At 40.3% G+C, this 21,212-nt stretch overlaps 1 protein-coding gene across 1 annotated transcript in view; it reads right to left on the reverse strand.

Moving 5' to 3' along the window:
* Nucleotides 1–574: 574 nt before the first annotated feature.
* The window catches only part of CCDC73 (coiled-coil domain containing 73), a 71,278-nt gene continuing 50,640 nt past the window's right edge, over nucleotides 575–21,212 (reverse strand). Inside the window, exons 11-16 of the mRNA XM_070762284.1 lie at nucleotides 21,043–21,102; nucleotides 19,544–19,648; nucleotides 12,398–12,557; nucleotides 10,435–11,340; nucleotides 7,949–8,082; nucleotides 575–843 (exon numbers count right to left, since the gene is read on the reverse strand). Coding sequence (XP_070618385.1) covers nucleotides 610–843; nucleotides 7,949–8,082; nucleotides 10,435–11,340; nucleotides 12,398–12,557; nucleotides 19,544–19,648; nucleotides 21,043–21,102 — 1,599 coding nt within the window. The 3' untranslated portion in view covers nucleotides 575–609. The remainder of the gene's footprint in view (nucleotides 844–7,948; nucleotides 8,083–10,434; nucleotides 11,341–12,397; nucleotides 12,558–19,543; nucleotides 19,649–21,042; nucleotides 21,103–21,212) is intronic.

Consider the following 21,212-nt stretch of genomic DNA (forward strand, 5'->3'; position numbering starts at 1 on the left):
GCAGCAGAAGTAATACATTCAATTTTTATAATCTTAATAATACTTTCTATGATGTAAAATGTGAAACAAAAAAGTAACAGATTGACTTAATAAATAAATAAATCTGCTGACGATGTTACCTAGTCTGATAACATTTGAGAACTTAATGGAAACAAGCTCAGAGAACAAACCACTGCCAAAATTTAAAACCTGAGCTGCAAGTATTTTCTATTATTTCAATAACTATTTTTTCTAAAATAACAATGTTCAGTAGTATCTAATTATGTAGGTTATTTTTAAGTTTGGAAAACTCCAAAGATACTGTATTAGGATTGTGTACTATGGAAATACAGATTAGCATGAAAACTGATTCACATTTAGTACCCTCAAATTGATTGCATTCATTTCACTCTAATGATTAGCAGTGAGAAAGAAAAGTTTTAAAAGAAACAATGTATACATACCACCACCCAAGCCACCCCAAAAAATAATCAATTGCAACTTCAGGAATGGAGAGAAAACAGATTTTTGAGATTATCAGAGTAGTTCAATTTTTCTCACTTCACAAGATGTTATTTTAAGCACTGAATTTGACAAGCATGAGACAAGTCAAGGGCATACAAGGAACAATTACATTTCCATTTTTCCTGTTATTACTGCTTTTTCCAAATATTCATACTTTCTCTTTCTGGACTGGCCGAGCTCTTCTAAATACAATAACTTTTCAGTTTTACTGATTTGGGTGTTCATGAAGACATTTTGTGAGATCCCATCTTCAGTGCTGTCTAAGCTCCCTTTTAAAGCTGTACTGAGCAGAAACTCTATTGACTTCATTTGCGGCTGTGGTAGAATCTCTGTTGTAGCCTAAAATGTAATATTACAATATTATAAATCATTTTCTATGCCTGATTGCTATATAGTACAGTATATCTAAAGGACAGTCATACATTTTTCTATAAGTATTTCTAGTTACTAGGAAAGAATAAGCTGGAATCTCTGATACTTATTTGTGTTTATTGTCTGTAATACAATGGGGGGGGCACCGATCTCTGGGTTGGCAGGGGGTCGGAATATCCCTGTATTGCTGGGGAGAGGCAGATACGGCGGGGGTCACAGAGTTAGCCGTTCCAGGGGAACGAGGGACCGTTGATTAATAACGGTCCCTTGTTCCGGCTCTGTGAACCCAATCTTGGGTACTGGTGATGAGTGTAACTCTGGCCCTGGGCTCAGGTTGCTGCTGCTCAATGCCAGGTCGGTGGTAAATAAAGCTCTCCTCATCCGGGACCTGATCCTGGATGAGGAGGCCGACCTGGCTTGTATTACTGAAACCTGGCTGGGCCCGGAGGGAGGTGTTCCCCTCTCTGAAATTTGCCCAGCCGGGTTTCAGATATGGCATCAACCTCGACCCCAGAGAAGGGGGGGAGGAGTGGCTATTGTTGCCAGGGAGAGCCTTTGCCTGCGTAGACTCATTGCTCCGGAAATTGCGGGTTGCGAGTCTCTCTTGATGAAGTTGGACTTAGGGGTTCAGGTGGGCTTATTTCTCATGTACCTGCCTCCCAGCTGCGTGTCAAAAGCCCTGCCTGTGCTACTCGAGGAGGTAGCCGGGTTGGCGGTGGAGTTCCCCGGACTTATTGTCCTGGGGGACTTCAACCTGCCGTCACTCGGCGAAACCTCTGGGTTGGCACAGGAGTTCATGGCCACCATGACAGCCATGGACCTGACTCAAGTAGTTCAGGGTCCGACTCACGAGGGAGGGCACGCACCTGACATGGTATTCCTTTCTGAGCAACTGAGTAATGGTCTGAGACTAAGGGGCTTAGATGCGTTGCCTTTGTCATGGTCAGACCATTTCCTACTACGGCTTGACTTCCTGGCTCCAATCCTTCCCCGCAGGGAGGCGGAACCAATTAAGATGTTCCGCCCCAGACGCCTGATGGACCCTGAGGGCTTTCAGACGGTGCTTGGGGTTATACCAGAGGCACTTGTCCACAGTTCGGCAGAGTCTCTTGCGGAAGCCTGGAACAAGGCCGCAGCGGAGGCTCTTGACCGGATTGCGCCTTTGCGACCTCTCCGAGGTGCTAGACCCCGTAGAGCTCCATGGTTCAACGAGGAGCTCCGGGAGTTGAAACGCCAGAAGAGACGTCTAGAGAAGCGATGGAGGAAGAGTAGGTCTGAATCCGACCGAACACTTGTAAGAGCTTTTATTAAGACTTACAAAGTGGCGCTCAAGGCGGCAAGATGCGCGTACCATGCCGCCTTGATTGCATCAGCGGAATCCCGCCCGGCCGCTCTGTTTAGGGTGACCCGCTCCCTTCTTAACCAGGGGGGAGTTGGGGAGCCCTTACAGAGTAGTGCCGAGGACTTTAACACATTTTTCGCTGATAAAGTCGCTCGGATCCGAGCCGACCTCGACTCCAATTGTAAAACAGAGTCGACTGACAACGAGTCAGTCGAGGTGACTGGGGCACGTACTTGTCCACCAGTCTGGGAAGAGTTTGATCTGGTGACACCTGATGAAGTGGACAAGGCCATTGGAGCTGTGAGTTCCGCCACCTGTTTACTGGATCCGTGTCCCTCCTGGTTGGTTTCGGCCAGCAGGGAGGTGACACGGAGCTGGGCCCAGGAGATTACCAACGCTTCCTTGGGGAGGGGAGTTTTTCCATCACTCTATAAAGAAGCGCTTGTGCGCCCCCTCCTCAAGAAGCCCTCCCTGGACCCAGCCGTACTTAACAACTATCATCCAGTCTCCAACCTTCCCTTTATGGGGAAGGTTGTCGAGAAGGTGGTGGCACTCCAGCTCCAGCGGTCCTTGGAAGAAGCCGATTATCTAGGTCCCCAGCAGTCGGGTTTCAGGCCCGGTTACAGCACGGAAACCGCTTTGGTCGCGTTGATGGATGATCTCTGGCGGGCCCGGGACAGGGGTTTATCCTCTGTCCTGGTGCTCCTTGACCTCTCAGCGGCTTTCGATACCATCGACCATGGTATCCTTCTGCACCGGCTGGGGGGGTTGGGGGTGGGAGGCACTGTCCTTCAGTGGTTCTCCTCCTACCTCTCTGGCCGGTCGCAGTCGGTGTTAGTGGGGGGCCAAAGGTCGACTCCTAGGTTTCTCCCTTGTGGGTTGCCTCAGGGGTCGGTCCTCTACCCCCTGCTATTCAACATCTACATGAAACCGCTGGGCGAGATCATCCAAGGACATGGGGTGAGGTATCATCAATATGCGGATGATACCCAGCTTTACATCTCCACCCCATGCCCAGTCAACGAAGCGGTGGAAGTGATGTGCCGGTGCCTGGAGGCTGTTGGGGCCTGGATGGGTGTCAACAGACTCAGGCTCAACCCGGATAAGACGGAGTGGCTGTGGGTTTTGCCTCCCAAGGACAATCCCATCTGTCCGTCCATCACCCTGGGGGGGGGAATTATTGACCCCCTCAGAGAGGGTCCGCAACTTGGGCGTCCTCGATCCACAGCTCACATTAGAACAACATCTTTCAGCTGTGGCGAGGGGGGCGTTTGCCCAGGTTCGCCTGGTGCACCAGTTGCGGTCCTATCTGGACCGGGACTCATTGCTCACAGTCACTCATGCCCTCATCACCTCGAGGTTCGACTACTGTAATGCTCTCTACATGGGGCTACCTTTGAAAAGTGTTCGGAAACTTCAGATCGTGCAAAATGCAGCTGCGAGAGCAGTCATGGGCCTACCTAGGTATGCCCATGTTTCACCATCACTCCGCAGTCTGCATTGGCTGCCGATCAATTTCCGGTCACAATTCAAAGTGTTGGTTATGACCTTTAAAGCCCTTCATGGCATCGGAACAGAATATCTCCGAGACCGCCTCCTGCCGCACGAATCCCAGCGACCGATTAGGTCCCACAGAGTGGGCCTTCTCCGGGTCCCGTCAACTAAACAATGTCGGTTGGCGGGCCCCAGGGGAAGAGCCTTCTCTGTGGCGGCACCGGCCCTCTGGAACCAACTCCCCCCGGAGATTAGAACTGCCCCTACTCTTCCTGCCTTCCGTAAACTCCTTAAAACCCACCTTTGCCGTCAGGCATGGGGGAACTGAAACATCTCCCCCTGGGCACGTTTAATTTATGCATGGTATGTCTGTGTGTGTGTCTGTTAGCATATGGGGTTTTTAAATGTTTAAATATTTAAAATTTGTCTGATTGCTTATGATTTGTTTCTACATGTTGTGAGCCGCCCCGAGTCTTCGGAAAGGGGCGGCATACAAATCTAAGTAATAAATAAATAAATAAATAAAACCTCAGGCATGTCCCTGATACAGTTTATAAAAGTAATTAAACTGACACAACTGAATTATTGTTGGACCATAGTTTCAAACACAACCCTGTTTATGTTAGTATAAGATTATCATTTTTCTTTGTTCATGTCAGAAGCACCTTCAAATTATAAACATATAACACTCAACATTGACAATATAAGATAGGTATAAAATAGCCCATGTAAAAATATGTTAAATATCTAGGATTAAAACTAAATGATATTTGCCCAGTATCGGCCACATTGACAGCGTTTTCTCTCACCAGTATGTGTTCTGTCGGGCTCTCTGGTAGAATCCTCCCAAAAATTCACAGGTACAAATTTCAGACACACACACGTTTGAAAATTCAAAACAATGTTCTTTATAATGAAAATTCACTTAAACCAAGCCCTCTTTTGGTATAGCAAAGAGCACTCGTCTCCAAACAAACTGGTAATTTGTACAAGCCCCTTATCAGTTCTGTGATACTTAGCTTGCAGCTGTGAGGCAATTCACAGTCCTTCTTCTTTTACAAAGTGACACACAGTTTGCTCTGGTTTAGTTTTAAAGCGGGTAAAAATCAGCACACAAAAAATCAAAGTCAGTAAAGCAGTCACGAAACACAACGATCAGATAATCCTCCACAATGGCCAAACCCACAGGCTGCTATTTATAGCAGCCTCACTAATTACCACAGCCACCCAACCACAGGTGGCCTCATTTTCTTTGATAATAATCTCTCAGTTGTTGTTGCCTATGCTTCGCTCTCCGTATGCGTGGCTGTATCATTAACTCTTGTTCTGAATCCAAGGAGGAGCTAGATAATTGATCTCCTTCTGAGCTGTCTGCCACACTCTCCTCCTCCCTGTCACTCATGTCTTCTTGGTCAGAGGAGCCTTCATCATCAGATTCCACCGGGGGCAAAACAGGCCTGCAGCATGTGGATGTCTCCCCCACATCCACAGTCCTTGGGGCAGGAGCAGGGCCAGAGCTAACCACAAAAGTATGAGGTCTTTCTCTGCATGTTGAAAGTTGGCATGTATCAACTTTGTGTCTGACATTGAACATTCTTATGTAACTTTTATTTGGGGTATAGAATACAACATGAATAAGATGAAAGAGATTGTATAGCTCAGTAATGGCGAACCTTTTTTGGTTCACATGCCAAAAGGGGTGTGTATGTGGGTGTGGTAGCAAGTATGCACATACCCACACCCCTCCCGCCACGCACTGCCCCCCACGCATGCGCATAAGGCCTTTCTGAAGCCTGGTAGGCAATGGTGGGTTCATACCCGTGTGGTCTGGAGTGCCGCACAGGTATGAACCTACTGATGCAATTTTTGGTGATTTTTTTCTAGCATCTCCGTGTTGGAAGAAGCTCTCCATCCTGCCCTCATCTTAATTTCTTCATGCGAAGAATAGCTGAGAATCTCCTCAGGCACCATCGGAAAAAAATTGCCAAATATTGTATCTGGGTTCATATCAATGTGTCACTCTGGACCACACCAGTATGACCCCACCACTGCTGATAGGTGAAAAAAAATCCCCAAACTGGCAAACCGGAAGTGTGTTTTTCCAAACTTCCAGTTTGTCTGTTGGGGGATTATTTTTTTTTTGCCTCCAGGGCTTCAGGGAAGTCTGGAGGACGAAACAGCCTTATTGCTTTTATAATCTTTATGCAGTATATTTTCTAATGTGTATGCCCAGATGATACAAGTTTTGTATAGATCTTCATTGCTTGTTCCTGTTCAGCTGATGATCTACTAATAGTCCTTCATTCTTCTCATACGTTATATCACTATGCCCAGCCTCCAGCTCTCCTAAAGCTTCTGCACACCCTATTTTTGTAAAAAATGGACCAGTTTTTGCAAAAACTGGCGCAATTTGCCTTCCCCCAGTCCCCAGGAGCACTCTGCAGACTTTACAAACCCTCTGCGTGCCCCAATTTTGAACAAAACGGGTGAAAAATGGGTCTGTTTGTGAAAAACAGAGTTTGCAGAGGGTTTGGAAGGCCTGCAGAATGCTCCTGGGGATTGGGGAAAGGCAAATTGCCTCCATTTTTGTGAAAAACAGGGCACGCAGATGGTTTGAGAGGCTTGAAGAGTGCTCCCTGGGGCAGGAGAGGACAAAAACTTTTCTTGCCTCTTTGAAATCTTGGTGCATCTTATACACCGGTGCGTCTTATAGTTCAAAAAATATGGTACATAGTACAGTATTCTCCTTTGAATACAAATGATATTCATTTGCACCTTACAGTATTCTTGCTGTGATTTTCTTTGGAGTTCTGATGTATGGTATTCAAAATGTAGTTTTGGTTAACTGCAACTATATAATTTTATATCTTTTCAATTTCCTGTTTTTTATTTATTTCAAGGAGATGATTAATATAAATGGTTGCAAAATGTTTTACATTCAAATCCTCAAATGCTCAAAACATTGCTTTGAATTCAAACAAGTTCAAACTATGAAACATTTTCTGATGCTGTTTCATGTATTCTGAAATTTGAACCAAGGCCAACATGACAAGAGAATAACCTGCCTCTGAGAGGGTAGAATAATCTGATTTTAATTTAAAATATTTTGAAATTTGAATATTTTCTTGGTCATTCAGGATTGAGCTGCAGAGCATATAAATTCTGCAGAAAAGTATATGCCCATACAATGCCTGAGCTTTGCTTTACACAGTGTTTCTTGGGTCTTAAGCATTGATTCTTAATAATCCTAAACTTCATTTTCTGAAAAGAATTTAGACCTATTCATTAAATATGAGTTTACTTCCTTTTGCATGTGAGTTTAGTTTCTTGTTCTAGTCTTGATTACCTAGAAGTTGAAGCAGGTCCTTTTAGACCAGTGATGGCGAACTTTTTAGGCACTGAGTGCCCAAATTGAAAGATGCATACATGTCCACATATACAGACATGCACAAACATGCTCATGTGCAGCAGAGATCCAAAGTCCAGCCGGTCAGTGGGAGACAGGGCATACCAACTCCAGCAGCAGGGTGTGCATGCCAGCAGAGAGGACTCTGCAACCTCTGGCAAGCATGCTATAGGTTCACCATCATGGTGTTAGACGTTTGAACTTAATATTATTACTGGGAAATATATTACACATTTTTGACAAAAAAGATTTTTATGTGGCCATGCTTTTTATTATACTATTTTACACAAGAATGGCATAGCTAATATTCGGACGATGATCTTGGCACGATATTGATCTATGCCCCTTTCTTGTAGATGTACAATTTTCCCCATTCTGTTCCAACTTAAAGAATGCTGTTGCTTAAACAGAAGCCTGCATAATCTCCTTGACATTACTTTTAGTTTTAGCAATCAGATAATAAAAGTAGAAGAAAAAAAATAACGTCAAAGCGTTATAAATTGTATTATATTTCATTCAGCCTTACAAATTGCTTATATCTGTAATAATAACTAGAAAGTAAACAGAAATACTGTATTCACTTTTTTTTCTTGAAAAGCTTTCATGTAGGCCTTGTCTTCAAATGAGCTGTGATCGGCTTGATTTATACGCTGTGACTTCTTCCTGCTGCTTTCTATCAACTTTAATTGTGAAAAATGTTGCCACATTTGCCCTCTTGATATTTTTGTGGATATCAAGTCAGTCTTAAACATCAAGATGCATACAATTCTACACATAGCTCTGGAGTTAGCTCACCAAGGTCTGCTCTGCAATATTTTTAATTGACTTACGTGTTCTGTGGGAAAAGAAGGATCATAGAAATTGTTTGGTATTGCATTCCATTCTGCACTGGGATTTCTCTTGGGAATTGGATTAATAGTTCCGGTATTCAAAGAGTCAGCATTTCTACTACTGGAAGCGGAAACTGATCAACAAAGAGGAAATGATAACAATTGTGTTATTTCCATATAGTTTTACAGTGCCAAAACATTAAGTTTACTTGTATCTTTTTATTAAACCAAAAAAATAGCTTTTGGCATTATACTATAAAATAAATAAATCTAGTATCAAATATCTTTTGCTCTCTTTGCTTAAATAACTTAATGCAAACTATACTGCTCAAAAAAATAAAGGGAACACTCAAATAACACATTCTAGATCTGGATGAATGAAATATTCTCATTGGATACTTAAGCTATGTACAAAGTTGAAGGTGCACAACAGCATGTGAACTTGGTTGTCAATCAGTGTTGCTTCCTAAATGGACAGTTTGATTTCACAGAAGTTTTATTTACTTGGAGTTATATTGTGTTGTTTAAGTGTTCCCTTTATTTTTTTTTTTAGTGTATATACGTGTTATTTGATTATATATAGCAAAAAAACAATTAATTTCTTAAGCAATACCATCCATGTTTGTTCTGTTCTGCCCACATTCCAAATATTTCTGGATAAGGTAGAGGGAAATCGATTTAATAATTATCCAAACAAAACCCCATTGGCTATTATATCAAGACTTTATCAATAAATAGTAGCTTTAAAAACAGAATTCCAACATTAACAGGCAGATAGATAACCACATCCAGACATCATTGGACCATTACACCTATTACCTTATACCGTAATTTTCACCAGAGAACTTCCATCCAGTTCTATCTACTTAACCAAGTATAATTTAGAATTAATAAAGTAATATATATTAAAAATGTGGCAGCAAAAATGGTGAATAAACCCAAGTATTCATTAGAGGTCAGTAAGGGGCAAGCATAAGTGCACTAGTGTGCCTTCCGTCCCCTGTCCAATTGTCTCTCCTATATTTTACCCTGTTTCCCCGATAGTAAGACACCCCCGATTGTAAGACGTATCGGGGGTTTCAGGGGGGTCGGCTAATATAAGCCGTACCCCGAAAGTAAGACATATGTCTTACTTTCGGGGAAACACGGTATTGCCGCCTCCCTCTCATCTAGCTGCCTTGCCGCAGTTGGAGCTCCCGCTTGTGCCGCAGCCAGAGCCGCGCCGCTTCGGCCAGGGCCGCCGCCTCACCCGCCGGGTGGCCCAAGCTCTGGGCGCAGCGCGCCACCACCAGCTGGCACCAGGCTGCGTATGGGAGACTCTCCTGGGCGCGCAGCTCCCTCACCACCGCCGCGAACTGCTCCTACGCCTCCGACACGTTGGGCTTGCACAGGAAGCGCTTGCGGAGCTTAGACGACACCAGCCGGTAGCACGTCAGGAAGTCGCCGCCGGCTCCGGCGCCCGAAGAGGCCTCGCCCGGGCCGAAGCCCAAAGACGAGCCGGCCCCGGTGCCCGGGACAATATAAGACATACCCCGAAAGTAAGACATAGTGGGGCTTTTGGGGATAAAAAGAAAGTAAGACACTGTCTTACTTTCGGGGAAACACGGTATGTATCTTTTCTCCCATCCATATATCCTTCCTCTACTCTTCATTGATATATTCTATTCTCATATCTCTTCTTCTATCCCTTCCCTGATATTTACTACTACACGTTTTTATTCCCCTTAACTTTCAATTTGTATTGGACAAAATAAATAAATAAGTAAAGTAGTAGAAGCCATAGAAATGACTAGGATAATTCACAAAGTGAAGAAAAAAACTAGGCCTTTTGGGTACCAGGACTGATTCCTTGAAGAGCATTTTTTTGTGGATGGGAGGGGCTGTGGTTTCATATGCTGCCTGCATCCCATGGGTAGGGCTTTGCTTGTTTATGCGGCCCGGTTTCTGACATGACATGGACCAGTGCTGGCCCATGGACCCAGGATTGGGAATCCCTGAACTAGGCAAAGAATGCTCCAGCAAAGGTCCGCTGGATGTCATGAAAATAATTGTACCTTACAAGATCCTCAGAGCTCATTGTTTTCTCTGAAGCTAGAACAATACTCTCTTCCTAATTCTACAATATAGTCAAGTTAATCCATCTAATGTCCTTAATAGTGGTTTTGCTAGCATACGGTGATACTCACTAAAAAACCCATCACTTTTGGTCTACTAATACCTTATCCAATTTTTCCAGAAAATCCTTCACATCACAAAAGCCTTATATTAGACTATTGTCAAAAGTTCATTATACAATCCCTTTCCCATTGGTCACATGAGCAATGTGTTCAACTTCTATGCACTTTGTTCAACTGCTTCCTTGTCTTGCTGCAATCCCCTCCTTTCTTCCCAAATTCAAGCACACACTGATTATGAATGGATGTCAGTTCATAACAGATGTTGTGGCTATATAATTTTAAATTATTGGCAACTAAATATTTTCTTACCTGGTGTTTCTTGTCTTACATCAGTATGTATGTTTATAATCTTATCAATTCTTCTTGAGGCCTGAGCATTTTTTATTTCTTGGGAGAGAGGTCTTTCCTTCAAAGAGAGGGGCATTATTTGAACTTCATCTTGGCATTTTCTTGATAAATCTAAGTGTTCTGTTTTTTCATCCATAACTGGAAGGTCAAAGGATAGCCTTCCATTTCTGTTTATTAAATTTTCTGTTGTCTTCATGAGCAAGGAACAGGATTTTTTTGTGTTTTCTTCCACAGTTATTTTCCTAATTACTGTGTTCAATGATTTTTCTCTTTCTTTTTCTTCATTAAAAAATTCAGTAAATTGCTCGCTGTTGTCTTTGCAAGTATGGAAGTTTATCTGTTTAACTTTGGAAACTTCATTAATTTTCATGTCCCCAATTTCAGATTCATGTAGATCTTGAGAGTGCAGGAGCAAAACCTTTGTATTTACTTCTTTCAATTTGGAACTGTATTTATCAAAGTGTTTGCTAGGCATTTCATATACACCTCTAGCTGAATTTTCAATACGTAAAGCTTTTCTAAGAAGTAGATTATTAATGTTTTCATCAGTATGAATATTTATATCTATATTTTGACTGGAAGATATATGATGTTTTGGTGATGTTTTTTCTGCATTACTACTATCATTGGACTTCTCCAAATCACCTGTGTTGATCGCTGGTAATAATACAGAATCTATTTCAGATTTCATATGGTTATCTGCATTTTCCTCACAAGTAATTTTAATTTGTTCTTTAGGCTTCTCGTTGATTCCTTTATTTGTCAAATAATGTTCCTCATTGGGTGCATTGTTAATATTTTCAGTACTCTCAGAAATGCAATCATTTGCAACATCAGCACTGAGATAGTCAATAGAATGCTCCAATTCTATAGGGGGATTAAAACAATCCAATTTTAGCACTTTAAGAAAGTCTTAGGTTCTTCTACTGATAACAATGTCATAAAATAAAAAGTGTCCAAAAGAATTACTTCTACCTTTGTCTACCTTTTATCAAGTAAGGTTTCATTTCTTTCTAGAACTGCCCTTTCTTCGTAATTAGCAATCGATGGTTATAGGTCAGTTCTGGTGTAATTAAATTTAACATATAAACAGCTTTGCTTATAATGATTTTCCTTTGGCTTTTCTTTTAAACAATCACCCTCATTCATACAATTAGCAATGAATGAATGTTAACATATGGTATGATATTAAAGTTATCAAGGTAGATGTTTACAGAGAATAAGCACACATCCTCAGTCCAAGACTGTAAATCTAAGACAGTCTGTTAGTACTATCTTTCCATTGTAAAAAATAAAGGGTCTGCCCATTTTGCCAGAAAGAATAGAATAAGCATGCTCCAGATCCTTTCTATTGAAAACAGTGACTGTCAAATGTATGCAGCCAGCACCTCTCTGAATAGACTCAAATAGATACTTTATTGCTGACCACCTATATTACAAGAATCTCATCAGACTGTTTGTGTTCCCTGCTTTCTCCATATTACCAACTAAATAGTTTCAGCCATCATTTTATCTCATTATTGAATTTTTTTATCAGTTAAAAACAACTCATGAGAAGATGGGAAAGTGTTCTGCTACTTTGACTTCAGAGTCTCAGAGACTCGGATAAGTGGAAGGCAGAGACCAAACACTGTGAGTCAAGACAAGGCAAACATTCTTATCATCAAAAATATCCCTGTTTTACACCTAGCTTCAGTACATTAGTCACAACTTTTCTACCTCTATGCCAATTGAGCTGGAAGTTAATCAGATGCAGAAACATATAAATTTATGAGAACAAGTGGGGTTGTTCAGATGTGTTAGGGTGCTCAATGTTGGTGTTTCTGTTGGCATTGTAGAAATGAGGAGGAATAACTTATTTTAACACTTGTTACCATATTGACTTATTATCAACATTTTATGTTTGGATTATGAATAATTATACCTTCAAAATATTCTGAATGTTTTCCCATGTTTATATCACTGTCTAGCTCCAGATTATTGTTTCTTCCATTTTCTTTTTGTGCGCGTTCCTTTAAAAATTCCATTGTGGTTTGTGTACACTTATCATCTTTTTCTTTATTTTCATTAGACATATTTTCTACCTGGAGCAAAACAAAAAAAAGTTGTTTTATTATTAAAGATACAAAATTGACATATGATTTACTTCTAATATTTTTTAGCATTGAATTTACAAATGGAACAAAATCATTCCAGAGTTCAAGAAAAATATTTCTATTCCAAATGTCCCAAAGATGCTTTTTCCAAAAGGCAAATGAACTCTCTTGTTTTTTGCTTGAAAACATTTCACTTCTCCTCCAAGAAGCTTCTTCAGTTCTAATTGACTGGAGGGGAATAGAAGGGTTTATATTTTTTGCAGGCGTCTGGTTGCTAGCACTTTAAGAGTCAGTTGTTAGCTCTCTAAGAGTCATTTAGGTTATTGTTATCTTTATCCTCAGAGTCACCTGACTCAGTGTGTAAAAGATTATGGAACCTTCTTGGGGCTGCTGAAAGGACTGCATTGTAAACAGGAGATAGGTGATGTCATATCACTTCCCCTCTGTTGGGTTGTTCAATTTTAACATAGATGGCAACTTTGATGCCTCTTTCAAAACAGTGGTCCTCTCTGTCCAGAAGGTGAACTTTGTTATCTACAAAAGTACAGCCTTTTCTTTCAGATGCAGATGGACAACATGACATAGATAATTGAGAATCTTTGTTGTCATTCTATTCCAAATAGGAGTGACATTACTTCTTTACACCAGGCAATGTATGCCTGGTGTAAAGAAGTAATGTCACTCCAACATATTGAACTGTATATACCAGTGATGGCGAACCTTTTTTTCCTTGGGTGTCGAAAGACCATGCACGCACACTATCGCACATGTGTCGGTGCCCACACCCATAATAGAAATGCCTGGGGAGGGTGAAAAAAGCTCCTCCCACTCCCCAGAGCCCCTCTGGAGGCCAGAAAATACCTGTTTCCCAACTTATGGTAGGCCCAATAGAGTAAAGGGCAGCCAATTGCAGCCCTACTGGAACACTCTGGTGGGGGGAGCGCGTGCACTTTCCTGTGCATGCACAAGACGAATAGGCTGCTGCTTGGAGGGCGAGGAGAGGGGAGGGTGAGGGGAGCAGACAGAACGCCCCTCCACTGACCGAGATCCTTCCTCCTTCTCACCCAATTCTGCACAGGTAAGATGTCGCGGCCCGGAATGGAACAAGGGAGGATGGCGGGTGGAGGTGGTCTTACTTGTGCAGGGAGGATGGAGGATGACACTCGATGGAAGGGCGATCTATCTGTTCCCCTCACCCTCTGTTGCTGCAGCCGATTAGTCCGGACTCGGTTGAGAGCGGTGCACCGCCAGGCCTGGACCCGGGCAAGCAGCGTGGCGAGCAAGCAGACAGGAGCAGATGGAGTAACCGCTCATGGTGGAGCAGGCAGGCCACTCGTGTAGAGCGCATGTGCAGAAGCAAAAAAACCCAGAAATTGCAAATGAATGTGTCCTCGTTCAAGGTTTGGCTTCTGTGCACGAACAGAAGCCAAATCCTGCACCAGGCGCACATGCGTTCCCAAGCTCCCAGCCCGTTCCGGTAGCACTGAGAATCGTGGCCTAATGGAAGATAGTTAACTGAAAATTCTAATCCCCTTAAATTGACATGGAAAGTGATGGATTAATAATAGTAACTGTGGGGACCAGAGATATTTTTGGTCACTGTAAGAAAAGAAAACAAATAAAATTTGCACTTTTTCTTCCTAAACAATATGAACATCGTTGTAAGATTTTAATTGTTTAGTTTTACCCTGTTAATGGTTATTGATTTCATAACAAATAATAAATATTATGAAAGATACAAGTGATTAGACAACTGACTCACATTTATGATGGTTGCAGTGTCCGAGAGTCATGTGATCCCCTTTTACAACCTTCTGATATGCCAAGCCGATAGGGAAACCAGATTCAGTTAACTAAGTTAACAACTTCAGTGTTTCACTTGACAAATATGGCAAAAAAGTTATAGAATGGGGCAAAACTCACTTAGCAAATTTCTCACTTAACAACATACATTTTGAGTTCAATTGTGATTGTAAGTTGAGGGCCACCTGCATAGTATCGACTTTATTTCTTAGTCGAGGGAGCCAGAGTTGGCCCAAAACATTTTAGTGGTCATGTGGCCACACTGAAGCATACCGCCCACATTTTGTGGCAAAGTACCACTGTTACCTTCCCACAAAATGGTACCTATTTATCTACTTGCATCTGCATGCTTTTGAACTGCTTGGTGGGCAGGAGCTGGGGCAAGTAATGTGAGCTCAACATCTGTAACCGCTGATCCACTGTCCCCAGCCCACTCCATATAGTGTCCTACGGTAGAAAAAATGATATTTTCTTGCACTTTGGAAAGCTTTACAGGAAGATATAAATGAATTATAATATATTTATAGGTTTTTATTGTTTTCAAATAAAATCAAACATCCATTTTACTTAAGCCAAGAGCATTCTAAATTCTTGGCACATATAGTACTACTTATCATTTTTTGTTTTTAAAACATTAATGTTATATCACTGGATAGCAGTCCGCACAATATTTTTAATTTTTTTTTCTGAGGAAAATTTTTGAGAAAATAATTGTGAAATTATCCTTAGAATTGTGCATGCTAAAAATAATAATTTAGCAGAAGCACTGCATCTCTCTGTTATTACTTAAAGCAACCCCTCTTCACCAGACTGGAAAATGTATCTGCTTTAACATTGTATTATTTTTAATGAGTTGACTCCTTAAAGCTGCTAAACCTTTTCCAGCCTTCTACAAAAGTCTGGAAAAACACCATCTGCTTAAGGAACAAGACCAAAGTACTTCTTCCAAACAATTTGTAAACCTTGCACACAGGGGTGGGTTCCCATTTATTTATTTATTTATTAGATTTGTATGCCGCCCCTCTCCGCTGCCGGTTTGCTTCCGCATGCATCGTGTGGCCATGCCTCGTGGGTGCGCACACACACACACACCACCCCCAAAATTCCAAAAGAACACCAAAAACAAAATAGCGATTCATGTACATGTGCAGGGGAAAAAATTCAAAAATATAAAAAATAAAAAAGATGAAAGTGCCCATAGACCGGTACTGATCAATACAGTTTGGTGACGTCATCATGACGTCACTAAAAGGTCACCATTGGTTTGGGCAAATCTGTCCAAACTAGGAGAAACCCACCCCTTCTTGCACAACCCAACTAATTAAAATTACACAGGAAATGTTACTGGATGGTTACTTCGATGAAATGTATTTAATAAATGTGGGGAATAGATTAAGTAGTGTTGTAGAATATACTGTTGTTTACTGTTCTCTGATACCCTTGTTGATATGTCTTCTTTTGTAGAAGAAATAGTCTAAATAACTTTATTGGCAGTTGTTTATCCTCATGTGTGGCATATTAAAAACTTACTCTCTCAAATTTTGTGATAATTAGAAATATTTGCTCTGTTAAGAATATGCAAAATTATATTATCTACATTCTAGAACATCACTCATGATATTCTTCTCCTCCAATAAAATAAAGTTTCATTTAAATATAACTCTGGGGGGGAAAGCCACCCAATAATAAGATATTCAAAAATTCACTCTCAGAATAAAAGGTGAAAGATTTACATGATCTTAAGATAAACCAAATTTATTTTATTGCATAGTTGCATTCATTACTCTCTGCCAATCCTACAACATTATTATTATTATTTATTAGATTTGTATGCCGCCCCGAGTCTGCGGAGAGGGGCGGCATACAAATATAATAATAATAATAATAATAATAATAATAATAATAATAATAACAACAACAACAATTGTAATAATTGTTGTCTTTTATTTCTCTTTTTATGTTGCTTGTCATTGACCCAATAAATAAATAAGAAAAATTCTCAGTATTATTCAGAAGTCTTTAGTATAGCAACTGGATGAAGCTTTTAAAGGCAAATACTTTTTTGTTCTATTCTTATTTTTGACATCTTCTCCTGAGTTTATTTGGAACGTTTTGCTTAGTACTTGGTAACTCTGTTAATACAGCAGTATTTGATTAATAAACTAACCTCATTTTTCCAAGTTGCTTGTACTTTCTTATATTCATTCAGAAGATTAGCTAACTTTTGTTCATTTTCTTTTGCATTCTCCCTTTGCATCTCATTATCTTTTCCAAGGGTCTGCAATAAAATTAATTATCCAAAAAGTAATCAATACCATTTTAATGAATTGTGATGTGTTTTATGTTGCTTAGACCTTTTCTTATAACATGCAGAAAGTGCCATACAGATCAGTGATAATGTGCTATCACAATAATTTTCATAAATTAACATAAGAAAGGGCATACAGTTTAGCTAACCCAAAATAGTTTATCAAAATAGCTATAAAGCGGTATAAGAATATTTATCATTATTCAGTTTCAGTGCATAAGTTTTAATGCACTGAAAAATATAAAGTACAAACCTAAGTATGAAATGTAGCACATTCCCAACCTTAGTTTATGAACATAAACCTCACAATAAAAGCAGAATACAGTTGTATTAATACTATTTTATTAAACAAATTAAATCTGAATTTGCTTTATTAATGTTGTTTATTGCTTAGATTTAAAATCTCATTATTATAAGGATTGTGAAAAACAACACAACTGCTTTTCACTGAGTTATTCTTGTTTTGTCTACAAGTAGGAAAAATATCTAAAGGTAATAATATTTATTTGTTCAATTACTTAACATAATATAGCAACAAAAATGTATTTGGAACTAGAATTTTAAACTGTTGTTCTTTTAACATTATTGTATCTTTGAATGGTCATTGAACAAGGGGTCAGTAAGGAAGGACCACCTAAATTAGGTCCCACAGAGTTGGCCTTCTCCGGGTCCCGTCGACTAAACAATGGGGCTCGACCCAGGGGAAGAGCCTTCTCTGTGGCGGCCCCGACCTTCTGGAACCAGCTCCCCCCAGAGATTAGGATTGCCCCCATCCTCCTTGCCTTTCATAAACTTCTTAAGACCCACCTCTGCCGTCAGGCATGGGGGAATTGAGACATCTTCCCCAGGCCTATATAATTTGTGTATGGTGTGTTGTGTGTATGTTTTTTAATTATGGATTTTTTGGTTTTTTAAATATTAGATTTGTATTTTACATTGTGTTCACTATTGTTGTGAGCCGCCCCAAGTCTACAGGGAGGGGTGGCATACAAATTTAATAAATAAATAAATAGGGGTTATTGATTTTGGGGGGGGGTTGCAATTCACTATTGCTATTCAGGGTGTGTTCTAACTTACCTCGCTGTCTGTTCGCTTTGTCCCATGCCACATGGCTGAGCCTCATGCACAATGCCAAAAAAAAATTTAAAAATCCCTCCCAAAAAATCTTAAAAACAAGATGGCAAAACATGTGCAGTGCTGGAAACTCAGCTTCCATACATGTGTAGAAGAAAAGAAAAACAGATATTTTTTTTAAAAAAAATAAAAAAACAGGTGCCAGTGCAGGCCTGGACCAAAATGGTTCCATGATATCACCATCAGGTTGCTACCGGTTCGAGTGAACCAGGAATAACCCACCTCTGCTTCTATCCCATTAGAAATATATAATACAGTATTAATAATTTTGTCTACTGCAGAAACATATCGGAATATTTATAAACATGAGCTATAAATGTCTACTATACATAATAAGAGTTTTATTGGGGGGATGACCTAACCTCACATAAGCTACATAAGCATTGACATGAACTAAGTAAGTGTTCCGTGTAAAACATTTTTAAGCTTGAATTTCAGGAAGGATTATTTCAATGAATGCTTCCAGATTGTGGCATAAAGTCAAAATATAATCTACATTACAGGTAGTCCTCAATTGAGTCCCAAATTTATGTTGCTAAGTGAAACATTGCATTTGTTAAATGAATTTGTCCCCATTTTACGACCTTCCTTGCCACCATTGTTAAGTGACTCACTGTAGTTATTAAGTTAACAACACAGTTGTTAAGGGAATGGGGCTTCCCCATTGACTTTGCTTGTCAGAAGGTTGAAAAATGTGATCACATGACCTCAGGGTACTGCAATCCTCATAATGAGTCAGTTGCCAAGTTTCTGAATTTTGATGGCAGTATGCCGGAACTGTCCTAAGTTTAGTTTAGTTTAGTTTATTTTATTTAGATTTGTATGCCGCCCCTCTCCAAAGACTCGGGGCGGCTAACAACAATAAAAAACAATGTAACAAATCTAATATTAAAAAGTAATCTAAAAAACCCCAATTTAAAAGACCAATCATACCAACAAACATACCATGTATAAATTGTATAAGCCTAGGCGGAAGGGAGAAAAAAAATTATTATTTTTTTCAATTCCCCCATGCCTGACAACAGAGGTGGGTTTTAAGGAGCTTGCGAAAGGCAAGGAGGGTGGGGGCAACTCTGATATCTGGGGGGAGCTGGTTCCAGAGCGTCGGGGCCGCCACAGAGAAGGCTCTTCTCCTGGGTCCCGCTAAATGACATTGTTTAATCGACGGGACCAGGAGAAGGCCAACTCTGTGGGACCTAACCGGTCGCTGGGATTTGTGCGGCAGAAGGCGGTCCCAGAGATATTCTGGTCCAGTGCCATGAAGAGCTTTATAGGTCATAACCAACACTTTGAATTGTGACCAGAAACTGATCGGCAACCAATGCAGACTGCGGAGTGTTGGTGTAACATGGGCATACTTAGGGAAGCCCATGATTGCTCTCGCAGCTGCATTCTGCACGATCTGGTGTGAAAAATGGTCGTAAGTTATTTTTTTTCAGTGATGTTGTAAATAGGAATGGCCCCTTGTAAGTTGAGGACTACCTGTAGAAGGGGAAATCTTCCATTTTGGAGAATACGTGTTAGATTTCAGAGGGAAAAAATTGGCTCTCTCCTCTTTCTGTTGACAGAAGCCATTCCACCAATGCAGAAGGAACTCATTGTATGCTATCTAATGTAACTTTTGCAAAGCATCCTATAATTCTCATTTTAGAATATTTCATTTTAATTATTTAGAATGAATTGCAGGTCATTGATATATATATATATTCATATAGAGGCAGCATTTTACCTGACACTCTTCTTTTAGTTTATTCAACTCAACCTCAATTCTGTTATTTCTTTCGGTCTGTCTGCAGAGTAGTTCCTGCATATGTTGTAGAGAAGCCATAATCTCCTTGTTTAATTAAAAAAATTTTAAAAGTTCAATACTTCAGGTAATAGGATTACATAGAATCACCCTGGTATTCCCAAATGTGGGAGGATCTAGGCTCCCTTCCTTTTCACTTATCAGCAAAAATATGTAAATATGTATATTATAGTTTGTCGGCTATAAAAAAAATATTTATCTGCCCTGGATATGGCCCCTGCTTGGGGCTGAAAGGTAAAAGGAAAGCAAGTTGCTTCCTCCCATATTTGGGAATGTATATTCACCTGTATTGATATTGTGTCTGCATAAAGCTATTGGTCAGAGCCTTGCCTAGCTTCCACTATCCTCAATTTTCTAAAATTCAAAAATTAATGTGCAATTAATACAGAAAAAGTAAGGCATATAGTTATATACTAATTGTTGTGGTTGGCTCTGGGCCAGCTCCTGCTCTGAGGACTGTGGGGGTTGGTTTGGGAGAATCCTCACGTTATCAGAGACCGGAAGAAGAGGGATTCATAGATGCTCGCAGGCGCAGGTTTATGACAAGGAGGGAACAACTGAGCAAATATTATAGAAAATAAGGGAGAACATCTGTGGCTGGGGCAATTAGGCTAATGGGACTGCTGATAAATTGCCAGCATGGTTGAGAGAGTGTGTGGGAAATTATCCGTTTGGTGAGAGAGAAGTGTTGTTTGCTTTTGAACTGCTTCAGGATTTACAAGGACATTTTTGAACAATTCACAGTTAAGTATAGTGTGAGGACTCTTGAAGGGGGGTGGCTGTGACGTCTTCACAGCTGCCTTTTATCTGCTCTGCTTTTGTTTTTGTTTTTCACAGTATTCCAGGCTCGTGGCTTGTGGGAAAGCACTTTGGGATGATTTAAAGTGCGTGTGTACAATATTTTCTTGTTGATAAACTGACTCTTTGTTTACTTTACAACCGTGTGTGTTTGAATTTATACTTTGGATTAATTGGGGCTAGTAACGTGAAGCCCGGCATAACACTAATGGCCCACAATTATAGGTAGGCATTCTTCTTCATCATAGTCTCTGCATCACACATAAAGATAATTAGCAAATGTATTTAAAAGATTAAAGAATTGTTTTTTATTAAGTCAACACACAGAAAAATTCATTCAAAAGTTGCACTGTCTGGGCTTGATATAATACCTCAAAAAATGTGTCACCAAACTCTATGGATGCAGAAAAAGAGTCAAGGGATAGCATACAGCAGTGATTAATTCATGTGTACACAAAAATGTCACACATACATATCTATATACAAATACACATGCACATTTGTCTTTAGAACCTTCCTGTTCTGCTCTAATGAGAGGAAATAATTCAACTCCTGACAATTAATTGCACAATAAGGGCCCCACCATTGAGAAAGCAGAATTGATCACTGATGTGAAACACAACCTGTTTCTCTTCTTTAAGTCTTGCAATTTCTGCTGTGAGTTTTCCATTTAAATCTACTGCCTATAAAAAAAATAAACACATTGATATCAATTCCACCGATCCCTTTAGTTGATTAATGTTTACTACCGTACTCAATAGTATGCTTACTTTAATATACAAGAAATGTAACA

This window comes from Erythrolamprus reginae, chromosome 1, assembly GCF_031021105.1.
Source record: "Erythrolamprus reginae isolate rEryReg1 chromosome 1, rEryReg1.hap1, whole genome shotgun sequence".
In the NCBI taxonomy this organism is placed as follows: Eukaryota; Metazoa; Chordata; class Lepidosauria; order Squamata; family Dipsadidae; genus Erythrolamprus; species Erythrolamprus reginae.